The sequence below is a fragment of the Citrus clementina genome, unplaced genomic scaffold (assembly GCF_000493195.1).
Source record: "Citrus clementina cultivar Clemenules unplaced genomic scaffold, Citrus_clementina_v1.0 scaffold_7, whole genome shotgun sequence".
NCBI lineage: Eukaryota > Viridiplantae > Streptophyta > Magnoliopsida > Sapindales > Rutaceae > Citrus > Citrus x clementina.
The window spans coordinates 16,868,711-16,890,484 of record NW_006262075.1 but is presented as its reverse complement, the minus strand read 5'-3'; the positions used below and the strand labels follow the sequence as shown (position 1 = coordinate 16,890,484).

The following is a 21,774-nucleotide window of genomic DNA, read 5'->3' as shown; positions in this document are numbered from 1 at the left end:
CTCATGCTTGTACGAATGCCGTGCGACTCTAGAGGGCCCACCTTCCACTGACTATTTTCATTATTGTGTCTATGGGTTCACTGAAAGTGTTAGAGATATCATCATCCATAACTGGGAGAGCATAGGCTACCACCATGTCATTAGTAAGCCATTTGGGTTTCTTTATCACTTTTTTTGGTTTCCTGGGGGAATCTGGGCCATAAATCTTCCATATCTTCAGTTGTTTTTTTCCTCTTGTAGGACATTAACAAAAACAACTTCTTCTTCTACTCTTGGGATCTTTTCTAAATTAGAACTCTTCTCTGATGTGGAACTAACTGGTATCTATAAAGTTGTATTTAACTCCACCTGCTGCAATATCTCATTGTTCTTATTCTCCACCTACTGAGAACTTGAAGCCTTCAGTATAAAAGTTTCATCAAAAGTGACATATTTACTAGACACAAACTTTATATCTTCAAGATGCCAAAGCTTGAAACCTTTAACTACTTCTTTAAATCTCACAAAGATAGCTTTTTTTTAAAAATGAGGATCAAGCTTATCATTCTTTACATGATAATAAGTTGGACACCCAAACACACGAATAGAGTCATAGTTGTGCATGCTTTCCAAACGTCATTTCCATGGGAGTTTTACTTTCAATTTCAATAGAAAGCAACTAGTTTATTAAGTGACTTGCATAGTTTATAGCCTTAGCCCAAGACATTTTATCTAAATCAGAATTAGATACATAATTAATATTTTCTCTAACAAAGTATTATTCATACGCTCAACCACACTATTCTGTTGTGAAATATGTCTCACTACGAGCTCTCTTTCTATACTCTCACTCTGGCATACTTGCAAAAATGGATCCGAAGTATTCACCATCATTACTTTGATCTTTCTGTCAATTTGAGTCTCCACTAAATTTCTTCCATTTCATGAAAATCTTTAGAACTTTATCTTTTGCTTGTATGATGTGCACCTATACAAATCTAGAGAAATCATAAACAAAATAATGACTTCCACCAGTTGATGCAATCTTTTTTGGTCTACATGTATCGCTGTGAACATATTCAAGGATCTTACGAGTATCGTGATTAATCGTTCCAAATTTGATCCTTTTTTTCTTACCTGCAATACAATGACCACAAAACTTCATTTTACAAATATTGATACCTTTCAAAAGTTCTGTCTCATTAGAGTTTGCAGAGATTTTTCTTTAGTATGTCTCAGTCGTACATGCCATAGCTTAGTAGTGTCACTATGCGCCTCAGAAACATTAGCTCTATCAATCATACCTCCTTTCAAATAGTATAAATTATGGCCAGACTCCATGTGAAATCACTATAGCCATATATGTGAACTTTACTGTGCCATCTACAATGGTAAGCTTGTAGCATTTAGCTTCTAAGGCACTAATAGAAATTTGATTTTTCTCTAATACTGAAACATATTTAACTTCTTTTAATTCTCTGACTATTCTATTGAACATCTTGAGTTGAATTGTTTCATATCCCTATTGTGCGACAAGGTTAATCATTCCTCCTCATTATTGTACTGGATTCTAAATTATGAAAAAATGTAAATCATTCTCTTATAAGACACAAATGATAGGTTGCCTTAGTATCAAGTATCCACTCGCTCGAATTAGCCATATATGATGTAGGTGTAATACATAGTAAATAGTCAAAGTCTTCATCTTCATGCATATTCACTGCTAGTTTCTTCACATCTCTCTTATGAGCTTTTAGACAATATTTCCTCCAATGACCCTTGAAAGGCACACTCATCTTGAGTTATATTTCTACTTCTCGATTTAGACCAAGGATTTTTTCTATTGTGCTTCTTCTTTTTCTCCATTATCCTTTTTCTAATTAATAAAGCTTTAGATGATGCTTTTTTGGAATGTTTACCATTATTCTAAATTTGTAAATTGATCAATGTTGTGCAGACATCTTTAAAGATGATCACGTTTTTACCATATAACAAAATAGTCATAAAATGGCTAAATTCTTTTCGAAATGATTGCAGTAGAAACATTGTCTTGGCTTTATCTTTAATATCTTCATGAAGATTCTTCAAATCTATAAGTAACTTTTCAAATCTTGAAACATGGTTGTGCATTGACACCCCTAGCTTCATTCAAAAGCTATATACTTTGCTCATTGCATGAAAGTGATTTTCAGGACTTTTCAACAAATAATTTTCCTCTAATGTATTTTACAAAGTTATCACACACTCCTTATCTTTTACATGATTTTTACCTTCATCTAGTGAAATTGTGAATTTTATAGATTTCAAATATAAAGTATTAAAAAATTAGCTTAGATTTTACCTACTTCTCTATCTTTTTTTTAAAAATAATTAATTGATAAAAAATCACTTATTTTTATATAATTTTGTTAAAACCTATTCTAATTTATGATTTTTCCATTACGACTCCCACTACAACTATTGGCCTTCTCAATTTTATGTTTTCACCATCATGATGTAGTTAGGATTTTGATCGAACTGTGCCACATTTACCCAACCAGGGTGCCTCTGATTCAGAGGCTTCTAGGCAAAACCAATAAATATGTTCTATCAATGATGTTACTGTTACACTCACAGAATAATGAAAGGCCCAACAGGGAGTAGCAAATGGGATCTTTAAAAAAAATGCGCTTATAGTCACTCAAATTTTTAACAAATTAAGCAAGCAACTAAACTACATATCAAGTAAATTCAGACCGATGGGTCCAAGTATCAACAATTTTCATCCCCAATTCATGAAATAAAAATATGGGTAGTAGTAGCCTAAAAATCAAAACCAAAAACTAAATAACTACAAACATTTACATATCCAAAAATCAATGATAAGAAGTTTCCATTGAAACAACTAACATGCAAAGCATCAAAAGGACGAATTATGTTGAGGTGATTGAAAGAGGAGAGGAAATTAAGCTCACAATCTAAGCAACTCTTGATATACTTGTTGAGTTTATTGACACAATCTTGCTTCACTGACACCACATATCCTGATGACACGCGTTCTACTTTCCACACTGTTGAGACTGAACTTGAACTCTCTCCAAGTTTTGATTTAAACGCATAGACACTACCCCCAGGTTTTCCTAAGTTACATTTATTGTCATTTACAACTAGCCTTCTCAGTACAAAAATGAATAATAAAATCGAGTTAAGTGTGTCAGCGAGTACCTTTTATCTTACTGTAATTTACATTAAATGAAATTTAGGGAAACTCCACCCTTTTGTATTTTGAGATATTTTGTTCCATTTCTGCTGTGAAAACTCTTGAACAGAAGAAAAGCAGGGTCCTTGTTTTGTTTTATGCTGTCGCTTTTGCCTACATACTTATAAGTTCACGCCACACCTGTAGTGGGTAGTGCTTTTGTACTTATTATTAATTTAAAGATTATTTGATTAAATAAAAAATTAATTATTTAACCTGTTAATTAATTATTTTATAAAATATTTATATGTTATTTCTACTAATAATGCAAAAATAAAAAATAAGAATATTAATATGTTATTTAGAAATAAGAATTTACTCAACACATCCTTTAGCAAATTATGTTAGAAATGTGAACTTATTCTCGGTATTGTAGCACCATTATATCCTTATTCTCTTTCCAGTGGATTTTAGAAATGTGAACTTTTTTATTTTGTTTTAGGAAAGAGATAATTTATTAGAAACTCGGAAAAAGATTACAATAAACTTAGGTATGTTTGACACACTGTATTGTATTACATTGCGTTACATTATTTAACGCAAATACATTATACTGTATTGTATTACATTAGCATTTTATTATAATAATGTTATTTCACATTTGGTGTTACAATTTATTGTATTAATTTATATTAATATTAAAATATTATTATTTAAATTTATTAGTATTTTATTATTAATTATATTAAATTAATTATTAAATAACTATTTTGATATTAATTACTAATATATAAATATGATACTTATAATATAATATAATATAATATAATATAATATAGTATTATAAAATAAAATAATAATTTATATTATAATAAAAATTAAAATATATTTATTGCCTCTAAAATTGTCATATTTGCAGCTTTTAAAATTACCAAACATAGGTTAGTAATAAAGTAATGTGAACAATATTATAATATTATGCAATGCTTTGTTCCCAACATACCCTTATGACAACAGTTGTAAGTTGGAACATCCTCCACCGTGCAAGAAATTATAGAATATCTCTGATATACTATGTCAGTCGTAGAATTAGCAAATAATATTATGACATATGTATATTTACTTTGAATAAACAACATGCAATTGGTGATTATATAAAATTCAAATATACATATCATACATGCATTAATTAGTTATATTACATCTGATGAATTGTAGAATTACTCCAACCATGGATACCACCAAATTACAAATCCTTAATTCTAACTTGCCAAAACATGAGCCCTTTGAATTGCACGACCTGACACACGTTGTGAATTTTACATTGGCCTCCTCATTTTTTGCACAGTTTTAGTATAGCCTGATACGATTTATTTATTATAGACCTATTGCTGGCTCTTCAATTTTAATTTGATATTATCGTTTGAAAAAACTTATAATTTCTTTATTATAACCACTATCGAACTAAAATTTTGATTCCGCCGCTGTCCCATTGCACAGAAGGTTCGGCTCCATTCTTGCGGAAAATGAAGTCAAGGAGGTTTTATGGAACTTGATTTATGGCTTCTTAATGTGGGTAAAAATGGCCACGTAAACAGTGAAGGAAATGACCTAGAGAACTTCTTGTAAAATGGCAGCTCACTTGTCACCCATTTGTCATAAGTGAGCTCAATAAATCAACATTATTAAATATGGAACCTTTGCCAACTTGTAGTTTTTACTATTAAACCTAAAATTATTAGGCGATAACTTGAAATTGGTTAATGAGTACATTAAATTTAGAACAAATAATATGAAACCAAGAATATTGAACCTAAAACCGAAGTTATTATCATTAAACTTGAAACTAATTTTTATCCAAGCATATTTTTTTTATTTTACTATTTAATGATTATTTTATATTTTGTTAATTTTTAATTTAATAATTTTGTATTACTATTTTATTCTTTTGAAGCACAACCGGTTTCAAAACCGGCTTTTGGTTGCCAATATTCTTTTACTTTTTTAATTTTTTTTTTTAATTCGAACAAATTAATGGCCGTCCTTTTCATTTTACTGCCCTGCATGCGATACATACATTCATGTACGATGTCAGAGGCCCACAAACAAAAATATAGAACCAGGCGTTGTCCTCACACGCTTCATTTTGACAGAACAAGAAGTTGTTGAAACTAAATATAATTCTTTTTTTTTTTAAGAATAACTACACTTAAGATTTGAGAAAATAATCACACAAATTATTAAATTTTTGAGAAAATAATCACACAAATTATTGAATTTTTAATAAGGGGTATTAAAACTCCTTTTAACTATAATATTCCGTGGCTATATTAACTGAAAAAAAATTGAATATTATATTTATAAAAATATAATATAATATTTAAATATATGAAATAGTATTTACATTTTAAAATAATTTCAATATTAAAAATTATATTATAGTAAATTTTTATAATATATAGAAACATAATATTAGAGTAAATATATAAAAATTTAAATTATTTTTAATATTTTATAAAATAACTTTAATATTATTAATACATGAGATATATTTTATTAATTGTAAAATCCATTTAACTTAAAGATTTATTTAAAAATCTATAATAAATAAAAATATATTATTAAAATAAATATAATTAGTTATATTTTAAAAATTGTTTTAAATATAAAGTATTTTAATATTATTATGGTGCATTTACTAATCGGTAATCGGAATGGATTGAAATGAGAGTATGATAGAATCCGAATGGAGAATGAGAATCAGAATAAATTGTTTACTTTACTTGTAGGAATCAAAATCGAAATGAGTTGTATTAACATTTATATGCTTACTTTGTCTGGGAATCAGAATGATTATTGCAAGTTACTAAAATAACATTAGTTGATCATTTTTATTATTTATTATAATAATTGTGATTATTATTACTATTCATCAAAATAATTATAGTTAATAATAATAATAAATAAATTTTAATAATATTATTAGTAATATAATAATAATAATAATAATGACATTAATAAATAACAATAATAATGATAGGATGATGATGATTATGATGATGATGATGATGATGATAATAATAATAATAATCATAATAATAATAATAATAATAATAATTATTATTATTATTATTATTATTATTATTATTATTATTATTATTATTACTAATAATAAATTATGAAGAACCAATTTGTAAATATTACAAAACTTCTGTAGGGACCAAAATGCATAAGTGACAAAACTTATTTGAGATAGTTTAGGGATTATGAAAATTTAATGGAGGTAAAACAGAGAGTTCAAAAAATGGGTATTATGGTAAAAAACAATCTTGTTTTGCCAAATCTTTTATCCCTTATTGAAAATTGATTTTTTGATTATTGTTCCAATACAGTTCGAACTATATACAAGGTATTGAGAATCAAAATTTAGATATTTATTAGAGCTATAATTGATTATTGTTCATATTCAGTTAGAACTTTAAACAAATTGGGAGTCAAAATTTTGATATTTATAGGTAAAATAATAATAATAATAATAATAATAATAATAGTTTACGTTTCTTTAAAGCCTCCCCATTTATATTATAAGGATTGTAATTGAAATTTTTCCTGTTTATTTGAAAATGTTTACATTTTGGCATTCTTAGTTGAGAGATTTTTTTTTTAATCCTCATCTTTGCGTGTTTATAAAGTTTCTTTATTTTGTCCCTTCTTGAGCGAACATCATATTCCTCAAAATTCCGTGTTTGATGCATGCGAGATTGATTTATCTTTTTGTGTTAAAAATGATTTTTGACAACTAAATTTTATAAAAGTCCAGGCCTAATTAATGCTCTCCGGCAAAATTCTCTCCGTCTTTCCCTCTCTTTAGCATTGTTCATTAATATATATGCATGCGTGCGTTGTTTCCCATGAATACATTAAAGAAGAACATCGTTTGTTCTCTGCAAAAGGAAGCGGAATGGGCGAAACAGCTATGAGAATTAAGCAAATACAAGCTGAAGCGCTATAACAAAATGGAACGGTAGCTAATGGAAACGGAATCTAGCAGGTTTTGACTTTTAAGTTTGAGGCTGGGGATAAGATAAGGTATTCACATTGTACGGATGATTGTTTCAACTTCGTGTGAAAAGGATGAATGGTTCAATGCACAAAAATTTTAAAAATAAAATTCATTCATAAATTTTTATGTACGGCCTGGAGTGGAGCCCATGAAACGTGTTTTATAGGCAATCAAGCTGTCGAAAAATCATTTACGCAAGTACGCGTCCAGCTATATTACTGCAGTGCAACATACTCCACTTTTGGGTTTTTTTTAGTTAATTACACCGCAATCCGTGTTCTATTATAAAATTAAAAAACAATCGGATAGTACCAAATTTTGATTCATTCGTCCTACTTATTTAATTTTTGAACTTAGATAAAAGGGTGGGGCTATTGTTTTTTAATTATTAATCGACACATACATGATCAAAGTTTTAAAAAGAAGATTTACTCTATACACCTAACTAAATGTCAAATATATCCTTGATAAAACTAATTTTATATTTTTACTAAATTAATAAATTAAAATAATATATAAAAATTTGATTAAATTGTTTACGTACTCACTAGCCTCAGTTACATATCTCTAGCAATTAACAATTGAATTCTATCACTAACTTAAAGTTATCAAACATGAGATGTGGAAAAAATTCCTAAATGAAGCAGAAAATAACTTTGTTTCCAAATCCTTGTTAAAGAATTTGTAAACTCGTTCATCAAATTTCTAGATGTAAAAATAAATAAAGAGCATTTTTTTTTTGCCCCTCTTTTTGATACCTTCTTTTTAAACAATAGAAAACACATTATTAATTGGTAAATTAATAATTTTTATTAAATATTAAAATTATTGACTATATATTGAATAAGTATTATGAAAAAAATATTAACTACAAATTCATATTTACATTTATCACAAAATATGATTTGTACTTAATAGATAGCTTTACTATATATAAAATTAATTAACTAATAAGAAAGAGTAGTAATTTGAATACATTAATTTAAATATAAGAATAATTCATTTTATCGGCACTTAAGTGTAAAAAAATTAAAATATTATGGATTTATATGTTAAAATTTTGAACTTTTTTTATTTTTTAATTTTGTAGCAAACATTAGGGACTCTAGTGTTAATAGCCCAACAGAAACATCTTAGCCATTGAACTAATTTTAGCTTAGATTTTAACGATGGAAAAGACAAAAAATGAGGTATTTGACCTCTGTAGTAACATAGCTAGACCTAACAATCTAAGCTTTTAAGTTGATAAATAATTCTCTGATCTTTCTCTCTCTTTAGCATTTTTCTACATTAATTCATCACTTGGAAGCAACCAACTAGTTATATATGGAACTCGGAAGCCATGAGAGAACGATTTCAGTAGCTCTTGTTGTGTTATTATCATCTTGTTTTTATACAGATTTCGGCACTGCTACTGCTACAGATACAATCACATCTTCTCAGTTCATCGGAGATCCTGAAGCCATTATCTCTATTGGCAGTAAATTCAAGCTTGGGTTTTTTAGCCCTGATGGTAATTCTACCAATCGCTACATTGGAATTTGGTACAATAAAGGAGGATCTGCAAATAAAACTGTCGTATGGGTTGCAAACAGAAGCAAGCCTCTCAATGATTCATCCGGGATTTTCACAATTTGGGAGGATGGCAATCTTGTTGTTCTGAATGGGCAGAAAGAGATTCATTGGTCATCAAATGTTTCAAGTTTAGTAAAAAATAGTAACACAAGAGCTCAGCTTCTTGATTCGGGAAATCTTGTCTTGCATGATAACATTAGCCAAGTTAGCATATGGGATAGTTTCCAAGAAGCTACGGATACATTCTATTCAGAAATGAAAGTTAGCACAGATCTAAGAACAGGTAAGAAAGTGCAGTTGACATCATGGAGAAGCCTTTCTAATCCATCCATTGGAAGCTTCTCAGCTGGCCTTGACTCCTTTACAATTCCTGAAGTGTTCATCTGGATTAATGGTACCCGCCCGTATTGGAGGAGTGGTCCATGGAATGGTCGCTACTTCATTGGGATTCCGGATATGAATTCTGTTTATCTTGATGGATTTAATCTTGGAGAGGATCACCAGAAAGGAACTCGTTATCTCACTTTCGCCTTTGCAGACAATGATGTGTTTTTCACCTTGACTCCTCAGGGGAATCTGGAAGAAAGAGCTTGGGTCGACGGCAAGGCTCATTTGAAGATTTATTTTTTCTACCCGACAAACGACTGCGATGTTTACGGCAAATGTGGGGCTTTCGGAAGCTGTAATTCACAGAAAATACCAATTTGTAGCTGTCTGCTAGGGTTTGAGCCAAAGAATGCAGAGGACTGGAACAGAGGAAACTGGTCTGGTGGGTGTGTCAGAAGGAAGCCACTGCTTTGTCAAAGGACGGTCAAACCTAGTGAAGTTGAGGGGAAACAAGATGGGTTCTTTAAGCTAGAGACTATGAAGGTGCCTTACTTTGCTGAGCGGTCCTCTGCCAAGGAAGATAAATGCAAGGACCAGTGCCTGAACAATTGTTCCTGCAAAGCATATGCTTATGAGATTGGCGTTGGGTTGTATGATATGGACTCACAATTTAATCGACATTCGGAAATTACCCTCTGGTGGGACAAATCTTTATATTCGTGTGGCACATGAAGAACTTGGTAAGTTGAATTCTGTCTTACTATGATCCATTCAATAGCACTGAAGTTAATATTATGTCGGAAGTTAGAAATTCATATATCTACGATCTATTGAAGGAGGAAACTGATCATGACTGTAATGGACTTATTATCTGCAGACCGAAAAGATATGAAACTGGTTATCATACTATCAGTGATCGTAGGAATAATTGCCATTGCAATTTGTACATTTTTCGCGTGGAGATGGTTTGCTAAACGAAAGGGTAAACGCTCATGATTCTTACTTAGTTGTTGAGCTTGCTGATTTGCTCATTTCCAATTTATATATTCGTCTCATGCTATGTGATTTTAAATCAGCAATGAAGGAAAATTCCAAGGTGCAACGACTTGATTTGGGAGAAGCATATGCAAATTTTTCTACTGAAAAAGTGAACCCAGCTAGACTACAGGATTTACTAGTGTTCAACTTTGAGGAGCTGGCTAATGCAACTAACAACTTCCAGTTAGCGAATAAACTTGGGCAAGGTGGCTTCGGTCCAGTTTACAAGGTAATGATTAAGAAAAAGTAAGGGTAAGAATGTGATGTACTTTATTGTAAGAGTAATTTTTTAAAATATTGGAACTTAATGGATATATAAGTTAAAATATAGAAACTAAACGAGTATTTACCCTGTTTATTGCTATTAACCCATGCATTCATTGAGACTCGAATTCAGGACCTTAGCATTAAAGACTGCTCTTTACCACTAGAGTAATTAAGCTTGGCTTCATTACAACATAACTAGCTGTTCAACATAATACATAAGTTATTGACTTGAGTTTATGTTAATTCCACAGGGAAAATTGCAAGATGGACAAGAAATAGCAGTGAAAAGACTATCCAAAGCATCCGGACAAGGGCAGGAAGAATTTATGAATGAGGTTATGGTAATTTCTAATCTACAGCATCGAAACCTTGTTAGACTCCTCGGATGTTGTGTTGAAAGAGAAGAAAACATGCTGATTTATGAATACATGCCCAATAAAAGTTTGGATTCATTTCTATTCGGTCAGTACATGCTAAGCTATTCTTTATTAATTTCTAATTTAGAGTATAATTCCATGTGTTGAGTTTCCATTTCGGTCATTTAGATCCACAAAGACAAAGTCTTTTAGACTGGCCAAAACGCTTCAACATCATTAAAGGAATTAGTCGAGGTCTCCTTTACCTTCACCGGGATTCTAGGTTGCGGATCATACATAGAGATCTAAAGGCAAGTAACATCTTACTCGATGATGATCTGAATCCTAAAATTTCAGATTTTGGCCTGGCAAGAATTTTCGGAGGCAATCAAGATCAAGCCGCCACTAAGAGGCTAGTGGGGACATAGTAAGTTATTTCGTTTCCTCTATCTATACATTTATATGCTTAAATCCTGGTTTCATGTCATTTCATCTTCACGTGACAAATGAAATGCAGTGGGTACATGTCACCTGAATATGCAATGGAAGGAAGATTTTCTGAAAAATCAGATGTCTTTAGTTTTGGAGTATTGTTATTAGAGATTGTTAGCGGGAGAAAGAACACAAGTTTTTACCATGAGGAGTTTGAGTTGACTCTTCTAGGCTATGTAAGTCCACCAAATTCACATCTCTTTGGCTGCCTTTTAATGATATTTGTCCTAATTTTTCTCTTGGGTTTTCTTCTCCGTTTTCACTTTCAGGCCTGGAAATTGTGGAATGACAACAATGTAATTGATTTGGTGGATCCACTTATATCCGAATCTGGCTTCAAAATGGAGATCATAAGGTGCGTAAATGTGGGATTGCTTTGTGTGCAAGAATTCGTAAAGGACAGGCCAAACATGCCAACCGTTGTATCAATGCTTAATAGTGAAATTAAGGACCTCCCTGCTGCAAAACAACCAGCATTTACAGTTAGGCGGGGTGCCTATGATTCGGCGTCATCTTCTAACCAGAACCAACAAATATGTTCTATTAACGATGTTACTGTTACACTCATGGAAGGCCGTTAGGCAATGTGTTGTAACTTCTAAGTTATATTTGTTATAATATATATATATATATATATAAACTAAAAGTTAATAAATATGATGTTTAAATTATAATTTTGACAAAAATAATAAAGATATTTTAGGTTCTTCCTTGTATAAGTGGTGGATCAACACATTTGCACTCTCTTTTTATCCAGGTAGCTGATTTTTATTTGGAAAAAAAGACACCAACAAGCCCCCTTAATTTAAAGAAATTGTTAGGGAGATCCTCTTGTACTTAAAAATGACCACATATGCTGCTTTTACGATATACAAACTCCTTTTTGTGTTTAGAAATGGCCATACAAACACTATTTTGAATACAAACCTTTTGTGTTAGAAAATAATATATTTGCGCAGACCAACAATTTAGATTTGTTGAAAATAACTATGTTTCTCAAAAGGAGTCTATAAGATCATTACTAAAATATATAGGTCTATATAACTATTTTAACAAATCATGAGGATGCCAATCTACTTTTTCTTTATTATTTGTAGAAAGAAGACATTTTTTCAACAAGAAGCTTTAGTCTTTCTCAATTTTTTTTTTTCAAGGGATTTCAAAATCATGGCAAAGTCATAGTTGATGATTACTATACCTGTGCTGTACATCTGCAAAAACTAAAAAACATTATGTTTGCAATATGAATTTGAGAAAGAAATTTTAGGTCTAATCAAAGATAATTTTGCGTTAAAAGAGTGTATAGTAGATTGGGTGTCTGGACATCCAGTGTAATACTATCTATTTATATTTAATTGTTCTTAATTGTAAATTTCAGTTGGAGTATATTTGTAATATTAAAAATCTTTCACCATAATATGCATGTTAAAAACATATTAGAGTGCAAATAGTCTACCATTTTAACTTAAATTTATCTTTCTACTCTTTCCTATTATATTACAATCTTATAGTAGATATTTCTCTAAAAAAAAAAAAACTCAAAACACTGACCTCGAAGAGAGGAATTTGTTTGAACAAATATTGAAACAAAATTCATCCTCCCACAATATGATCATGTCTGAGCGTTGAAGTATCTTTTGATTCACATGTGCTTTTATTTATATATGGTCAAAATTTACTTATTTATTATTTTCATTTATTAACTATCAATCATATGAGTGCATTTGTTCATATAAAAGATTATATCAGGAGAGAATTCTAATCCTTGAAAAATAGTACTAGACATTCTTAAATTTTACCTAAAAACTTTCTCAGGCATTATTTATCAAATGAGTAAGCAATAATAAAATATCCAACACTTTTATTTTATTTTTATATTAAACACCAATTTCTTATATATTTTTTTAAGAATATTATCATTTAACCAATTACTGTTTTCTGACATATCACTTTAGTACTAAAGTTTTATGACAATTACTTTTTCTAATTAATGTTTCATTTTTTATCATTTTACCATCAAACATTAACTGTGAAGTAATTACTGATGTCAAAGGGGGTATTTTAAGAATTTCACAGAGTATAATATTTACAATTTTATTAATTAATTATTTCTTTGTATATAATTAATTTTTTATTTTTTTAATTTAATTTAATGGATTAAATTATACTTACATGGTTTAGAGTTAAGATATAATTTATAATTTCAGTTAAAAATTCTGTTAATTTTAACAGTTTGGTGGTAAAATGATAAAGGTTGAAACATTAAGTGAAAAAAATAATTATGAGAAAATTGTAGTTGTATTATGATATCTCAAAAAATATAGGTGGTAAAATGATAATATCAAAAAAAAATTAGCGTAACGACAATGGAAATTACGAATTGTCCACGTGGCATCGGTTAGTGGTTCCAGCAGTCGCTAGCTACGTAAACAAGTTACAGCAAATACTAGCCGATTTGCGCATGAGCCGCTTTCGAGCTGCGCGGCCATCACAGTACACATTCGATTCGAGCTGAAAACGTGAACGAAAAAATGGCACCAGCAAAGAAAGGGAAATCGAAGGCCAAATCGGCCGGGTCGACCCAGTCCAAAATCAAAACCAACGACGAGAATTTGCCTTCGTGTATTCGCTTAGTTCCTCCTTCTTCTGTCTCCATCACCATCCACGCCAAGCCCGGCTCCAAATCGTGCTCCATCACAGGTTCCTTTTCCATTGATTCATTCAATCATTTTTATTTTGTTTAATTTAAAATTTGTCCTAATTTAATTGTTATTTTTTGGGCGTTTTGGTAAATTTAGATGTAAGCGATGAAGCAGTAGGGGTGCAAATAGACGCGCCGGCGAAGGACGGCGAAGCCAACGCGGCGCTACTTGAATACATGAGCTCGGTTAGTTTAAATTTGTTATTTTTATTTTTATTTTCTTTTTCGAATTTGTTATAACGGAAATTTATTTGCTGTGCTAGCAATGTCTGTGATGAGACACTGAAATTTTCTAATAATGCTTCGTATATAACTATGAATTATATGTGCTAGAATTTATTTATTAATTATATTTTTCTAAGAAATTTACGAGAAATGTTAGTGTATTAATGCTGGTTTAGCGTACCGCTGGGACATGATTGATGCTCTTTTGCTCTTAGCAGCTAATCATGTTTCAGTTGGGGAATTTGTTGAGAGTGTGCAAGTTTTCTTTTTGAACGGTAATGGTAGGACTCTTCTGCTATATTTCGTTAATTTTCTGAAATTTCAATTTCTTCATCCTACTAGGAAAATTGCAAGTGTTGTATGTGCAATGTATGGTAAATGAAAAATTGGAATGGCTTGTTCCCTCTGGGGATTATATTTATATATTTTTGGTGACTTATATTTTTATTTAACAGGTCAATTTTATATTATAGATAGGAAGTTTTCAAATTTTGGATTGATGAACAGAAACAAGGATCCTAGGTAGGCATCATGGCATGGATAGAAATTTACTACGTAGTGTAAAAATAGTTGATTCATGTTGCAGTATCTTCAGGTTGGTACTAGACTACTAGTCTGTAGAGGTCTTGGTTCAAACCTACTTATAATTGGATTGGGATGGGACTTGGTTTACATTTATGCAGTAATAAATTCTATTTAAAAGGAATAAAGAATTTTTTTTAAAAAAAATTGAGTAATAGCCATCCCTATTATATCTTATCCAGGTTCTTCAGTTGATTATGAAGTGCAAAGCTTTTTTTTTTATTTTTTATTAATCGTTTCCTTATATTCAGTCTTATGATTCCTTCCATTTATTCTCTCTAGTGGAGGAAACTATGGAAAGTTCATAGTATGATTATTATTTATAAATTACAGGTTTTAGGGGTTAAAAGAAGGCAAGTGTCCATAGGTTCTGGGTCTAAATCAAGAGACAAAATTGTAATCGTGGAGGAGATAACGCCGGAGAATGTTCTTAATTCCTTGGGAAAAGCCTCAAGTTCCTAATCTAGATGTGGAAATGAGAAATGTCATTTCTATATTCTTGACTTCCAAATGAAATGGCTGTATATATTCCAAGTGAAGCTGAATCCAGGATTCATTCAAACAGTGGCTGTTCTGAGGATCAGGAGACTTCAACATGGGGTATTGCTCTTCGTTATCACCTACAAATAGTTATCTATACTCATTAGATTTGAAACTACAACAGCTGCAAGATAGTTTTGTTTTGTGAATTATCGTCATAACTGCATGCTGTTCAAACAATATATACCTCAGTTTTGTACTTTTTTTCCTATACATCCTGTGATCTCTCATCTTGATTTTTCATTTCTTAAATATTAGCTGCCTGTATTTATTTGCTATATATTCCATGTATGAATTGCAATCACCAGATTATGAATGTAGCTAAGTTTGATCATTCTCAGAAGGCTTGTACTTTGGTTTCCGGGAAAGCGTTGTCTGAAAATTTTTCGCTTAACAGTCATAGACAAACATTATATATGTAGAGTGATGAATAAGTATTTTTAATCTTTTAGGCTATTGTTATCTTGGAATTTAATCATAGACACATTTTATACGTCGAGTCATGAATAAGTATTTTTGTTCTCTTAGTCTATTGTTATCTTGGAAGTTAATCTCACTATTTTTCTCATAGAGTATTTTGAATTGATAGCTATTGTTAAACTTGGCAGAGAGCTGCATCTCGTTTCAGTTAACATTAAAATCTGATTGGTGGGCCTGTTTTCGAATAATATTAGTAAGAGATGTGCACTGCTAGTATATTGAATGAAACTGATGCCATCCAAAAATTTGGTAGCATTACTCTATTTATGTGTCGGTGAGGTAAATAACCTAAAGCTAAAAGAAACTAATACTTCTTTGGTTGAATAGAAACTGGAAAGTCTTTTAAAACTACGCTGAATTGCAAGAGGTTGCATATATGACTGTCTTTGGTGGCTTTGTTTTGTAATAATGGAGTATCTATATTCATTCTTGTTTTATATATGTACATAAATTGTTCGAACTTCCTATGTAAAACGAGTTTTAAGTTGGTGACACAATCAGGTCCTGTAACCTTCATAGTCAGTTTATGGTCAGGTCATGGATTGCCTGTAATGATTTTCAGCAATAGTTTATTTATCGATAAATGTGTCAGTTATTGAATAGCTGGCATTTTTGGATAATCAATTAATGAAATAGGACTGTTTGTTTCATTAACAACATGAAGTAAATATCTTGTAAATTATCTTGTTTTGGCAGCTTGTAATCCCGATCAGGACTAGCTCAAAATCTAAAAATAAAAAATAAGAAAGTTTTCAAAATCTTTGAATTTGGCTGTTGAGTTGTTGAAAACTCTGCATCCATCGGCCAAGTCATCAAGTATTTTAAAGTGGACGTTCAAGCTTATAATTACCCTGAAAACATTGCTGACACATAAAATTACCAAGGCCATTTCAAGTTTTCGACATCTGTTGACTCTTTGATGAAACAAATCAGCTTATCTGAAACTAAAATCTGCAGCCATAACTTCCAGGATTGCACTAAAGATCTGGGAATTTCCCAGCTATCTGTTAAAGGCATTAGAGAAGACTTTTGTGGATACGTAGAGGGCTGTTAGCGGAATAATCTGGACTTAGATGAATGGAGTCAGTCTTTAGAATTTAGATTTTACTTTGTTATGTCAAAGGATTAACCATGGATATTTTTTTCTTGTTGCAGCTTAAATAAGAGTATGTCCTTCAATCATTTCGAGCAATCAATCTTATTTAACAAGATATAAGAAGAAAACAGAGAATGATTCTTTAAGATTTAAACTAGAAAACAATTATTCTGTCCAAACCTAATTTGCCTAGATGGTAGTAAGAAGACTAGTTGGATTGGGAGGAATTGGGATATCCATAGTTCCTTCCAGCATAAGTAAAACCTTCTTCATTGAAGGACGGAGCGATGGCTCGTCAAGAATGCACCACAGTGCAACTTTGATCATCCTCTCCAATTGCTTTTTATCAACGTCTTCATCTTCTATTAGTTGGCCAAGGTTACCATTCTCGAAACATTGGTAAACCCATTCTTCGAGAATAACTTGATCCTCTGGAAGATTCTGATCCAAGCATCTTCTACAACAGATGATCTCCAGCAACACAACTCCAAAGCTGTATACATCTGCTTTTGCAGTAATGGGCAGATTCCGGGGCCATTCTGGTGCAACATACCCCCTCGTTCCTCTAATTCCTGTAAATGTTCTAGTCTGGTCTGGCTTCATCAACTTTGCTAATCCAAAGTCCGAAATTTTAGCATACCTGTTTTCATCCATGAGTATGTTTTGAGGCTTTATGTCACAATGGATGATCTGAGACTAGCATTCATCATGTAGATACAGGATTCCTCTTGCTATACTACAAGCAATTCCCATTCTTTCAACCCAATTAGGTTGTTTTTCGGGGGTGAAGAGTACACATCAGCAAGAGAACCATTGCTCATGTACTCATAGACCAGGATTTTATTCGATACATCAAAGGAATAGCCAAGCAGACGGACAAGATTCCGGTGATGAGTCCTCCTGATTGCTTTCATCTCGGTCTGAAACTCTCTTTCGCCTTCAGCTAACATCTTCTGTAATCTCTTGACAGCCACGAATTTGCCATTGATCATAGTCCCTTTATAAACTGTCCCAGATGATCCTCTCCCGATTTCTTCCTTAAAACCATCTGTCATCTTCTCAAGTTCTGCATAACTAAATGACAAAAGAGCAATATCCTCACAATATCTGGCACTGCCATTGCCTGGAATTATTCTGTATGATCGGACACGGTATCTATAGATGAAAATTCCAAAAGTCGCCAGAATAAGAATGACAACTGCAACAAATAAACAAGAAATGATAACGATGTCTTTCCGTTGTGCTTTTTTGCCATCTCTAGAGAAAGGGTTTCCGGAATTAGACGATGCAGTAGCATCCACTTTGATGAAAGCAATGTCTGAATCACTCAGTTTCCTTCTTCCAAATCTCAAAGGAAGTCTTTGCATTTTGCATTCCTCATCTTTGTACAGAGCAGCTTCACAATTACAATCCTTCAGACATGCTTCCTGACAGTTCTGTTCAGTTGTTTTTGACAGAACAGAGTACGAAACATCTTCCCACACAGTGTTCTTCAATTCTTCAATAGCTTTATTGCTGCAACTTTCTGCTGTGTAATTCCTTGCACAGCCAAACTCCAATTGCCTTGGATAATGGGAACAAATCCTGGAAGACATATGCAATCTGGTGTCTGATCGTTTAGAATACAAAAGCTGTTAAACCCGCAAAGACCAAGAGGGTCACATTTTTCATTTGTCGACTCCCACACAACTCGCCACGTACTATTTTGCCTCCTCAAATTGTACTAATACAATCTGAATATCCCATCCGAATCAATTTTCATCAAATAAATCATCCCTTCAGTCGGATTTTCTCCTTTTGTCAAATTTCTAATATTGAAGCCAGTTGAATTCAGCAAAAAGAGATGGCCATTCTCATCAAGGTTTAGGCTCACATTATCACCTTTTCCATCTGTAAAAGATGTCCAATAAGAATATGGAGCTGTGTCTGGAGTATTTTTTGGATAAGGTATCAGGTTTCCATCATTCTGCATCTTCAGCCGGAATTTCCCTGTCGAAGGATCAGTTTTGGAAATACCTGGAAACAACTCCATCCCCGCCAAAAGTCGTTGAGTTGGCAAAATGGTATCAGTCGGATGGTCAAAAGTTTGCCAGATCACTTTCCCATCAGAATCGTAAAGCACAAAGCTGCCAGAATCAAGCATGGAAGCAGAAGATGCAGACTGAGAATCGTCCGCAATTATGGAATCTTGGCCTTGTTCTGTTGAACGCAAGACAATTCTCCCCTCAGAAGTCAGAATTAAAGAACAAGGTAGCATTGCTGGAGACGGGAGGATTGTCTCTGTTGGCAGTCCACACTACATTTTTCTCTGGAATCCCAGCTAGAAAAACTCCAACATAATAGCTGCTGCCGTTGCTTTGCTGATAAAATCCGAAGGCGTAAATGCCGGAAGGTGACAGCCATGATGAGTTTCCATTGGGTGAAAGAGAAAAGCCTATGTTTATATTTGAGTGTCCTTGTTGAGCTGTAGCAGTAAAACATGAAGATAGAATAGTGAATGTGAGAAAATGCATGAAAGAAGATGAAATCTAAGCATCTTTGAGAAAGAATCTTTTTTTTTTTTTCCCTTACTCTTTTTCCGTCAGCAACTTTCGTGAGCTTCGTATTCATGTTTAAATGTATGAACCTAGCTGGATCCAAGTCCTCAAAGTCAACTGTCTCAAAAAGCCGACTGCCCCTGTGAATTTCAGTTGCACGTGCTGACATGGTCAGTGTCTACGAAATCATTTGGAACTTGGATTTTCATATAAAATAATGTAATCTAAGAAGACCTTGTTGTTTGTTAAAAGAATTTCAGAAACCATAAATAGAAATACTACCTAGCTCAAGTCCGCCACAATACTTAGTTGCATTTTGAGTCTCATAGTTTGAAAATATAGAGAAGTCCCGTGTGGGGGTGTAGTTAACAAAGCCTTAAATGACAATTTATGCCTCTGGTTTTTAGTTTAACTATATTAATTTTAAATTTATTTTCCCCCATAGGATTTTAATAAACTATAAAAAAATTAAGACAAAAAAATCGCATTTTCGTCGAAAAATTGCTTTAAATGAATAGAACCAGGCAACCAGCACAAAATCAAATGAAAATCCTTAAGTAAACACCAAAACTTTAAGTTAATTAAAATTTCCCCCACTACATCACAAGCCTTGCTCCACGGTTGTTTGGAGCTACCGCAAGCTCCACTAAACACTATATAATAAGCTCCCGAAAATAGAATTATATAGTCTGTTTCCTATGTAACAATCAAAGTTATCAAGGACCTAAGTGAAATAAAATATAATTGTGGAGAACTTAAGTCAAATCTTTTTTTGAAAACTTCTAATCTGTGTTGTTTTCTACAAATAGTAAGAACTAAAATGACAAAAACGTATAATTTAAGAAAAGGATCCCTCTAAATTACATGCATGTACCTTACAATCCTCTCACATGAATAGTGAGTGGACCCACATCATTCACTATTCATGTGAGAGGGGTGTAAGGTACATGCATGTAACTTAGCATTAGCCTTAAGAAAAACATGTCTTATATACGTTTAGGGTGTTGATATTTCGACCCCACAATATTATAAATTTCTTTCCTACTTTCAGAAGATTAGTACAATAAGTTCACATTATTTTTAAAAACTTCAAATAAAAAAGAAGTTTGAAGAATTAATTAATTGATTCCATCTTAATTTATTTTCTCCATGATTTAGGGTTTTTTTTATTATTATATTTGATCATTAAGGTTTCTTTTAACTAAGTTTAATTTAACCGTTTTACCCTCATAAGGTGAAAAGTACCAATATACCCAAATATTTACTTAACTTGAACAATTTTTTTTTTATACAAAATATATTTTTTCTTAAATGATGTATAAGTACTACTTTATTAGTGTAACTGTTACTATTCAATTAAACTAACAAAATATATTTATGACATGTGGGTATTAAAAATTATTGATTTTTTTTAAAAGTAGATTAGAGAACATAAAACTAAGTACTAATCTATTAGATAGAATAATACATTTTTGTGGAGTAATTTTATTATTTTCTAATAAAGGGTAAAATAGGTATTTTAAATATATCTTAAAACAATCTCAAATGATCAAAGATTGTTAAAGTACCTAAGAAAAGTAAAAAAAAAAATTGTGAAAAGGTTATAATTAACTAATTGCTCAAAGTTCTTATTCAGTTGTAATTTTTTAAATAATTTAGACGTAATTTTAATTCTGTTATGGAAGTGGGGGTAATAATACCTCATTTGCAAATACAATTGTTATTTTAAAGTAACACTTAATTTCCAAATATTTTACATCTTCCAAAGGACTTGAAAACTTCAAAAGACTAGCCGGCCAGTTATATACACTTGTGTGTCAAAATCAGTGAACTTTGTCAAAAGTCTTCTAAAACCCAATTCAAAGCTGCTTCGATAATCAATATACAAAAGGCCAGTTTTATATATTTTGTGTCAAAATCAAGCTAATTTTATCAAAAGTCGTCTGAAAACTCAATTCAAAGCTGCTTCAAGAATTAATATATAAAAGACCAGTTATATATATTTTCTAAAATTAGGCTAAAATTAAACTACTTTTAGTTATTGTCGCTAGTAAATTCTACCAAATTATCTTATCTCCCATATGAGAGGTTTTGACTGTGTCACCGACCCCGTCAACACGCGGTTTCTAGATTTAATTTGTGCTGCCACATATCTTCAACTCTAACCGTTTGTTTTATTTTCAACACTGTATGAAGTTTAATTCGTAGAATCAGACCAGTGCATAAAGTCAGTCGTTGAGAATAACAAGTTTGAGCACTCTTCTGAGTGCAGAAAAGCAATACCTCAGTATTATGGGGTTTTGTGCCTGCCCCACACTGTTGCTGTGTTTACTTACGG

At 31.7% G+C, this 21,774-nt stretch overlaps 2 protein-coding genes and 1 pseudogene across 4 annotated transcripts; 2 read left to right on the top strand and 1 right to left on the bottom strand.

The window, feature by feature from the left end:
• Positions 1-8,448: 8,448 nt before the first annotated feature.
• Positions 8,449-11,856, top strand: LOC18037799 (G-type lectin S-receptor-like serine/threonine-protein kinase At1g11330). The gene is given in 8 exon segments (XM_024181029.1): positions 8,449-9,767; positions 9,769-9,862; positions 10,000-10,104; positions 10,199-10,389; positions 10,679-10,889; positions 10,973-11,210; positions 11,301-11,451; positions 11,545-11,856. Coding segments are annotated over 8 exon segments (2,523 nt in total). The 5' UTR covers positions 8,449-8,546.
• Positions 11,857-13,747: 1,891 nt separating this feature from the next.
• On the top strand, positions 13,748-15,731 carry LOC18037483 (UPF0235 protein C15orf40 homolog). 3 transcript variants are annotated; one of them, XM_024180691.1, is made up of 3 exons: positions 13,748-13,975; positions 14,074-14,162; positions 15,066-15,731. In XM_024180691.1, the coding sequence occupies exons 1-3, from the start codon at positions 13,807-13,809 to the stop codon at positions 15,243-15,245; spliced, it is 438 nt and encodes a 145-aa protein (XP_024036459.1). In that variant the 5' UTR covers positions 13,748-13,806; the 3' UTR covers positions 15,246-15,731. The 3 variants fall into 3 exon arrangements, with proteins under 3 accessions (XP_024036459.1, XP_006427831.1, XP_024036460.1); XM_006427768.2 differs by having other exon boundaries at positions 15,117-15,726; XM_024180692.1 differs by lacking the exon at positions 15,066-15,731 and adding an exon at positions 14,420-14,488.
• A 1,353-nt stretch (positions 15,732-17,084) lies between these two features.
• Positions 17,085-19,412, bottom strand: LOC18037482 (annotated as a pseudogene).
• Positions 19,413-21,774: the final 2,362 nt, after the last annotated feature.

What these genes read in the sequence shown, in the direction of transcription:
- LOC18037483 (XM_024180691.1), top strand. Translation starts at nt 13,807, where the DNA reads ATGGCACCAGCAAAGAAAGGGAAATCGAAGGCCAAATCGGCCGGGTCG. An exon ending in CAAATCGTGCTCCATCACAG is followed by an intron (nt 13,976 to 14,073) that starts GTTCCTTTTCCA and finishes TGGTAAATTTAG; the next exon opens with ATGTAAGCGATGAAGCAGTA. An exon ending in TACTTGAATACATGAGCTCG is followed by an intron (nt 14,163 to 15,065) that starts GTTAGTTTAAAT and finishes TATTCTCTCTAG; the next exon opens with TGGAGGAAACTATGGAAAGT.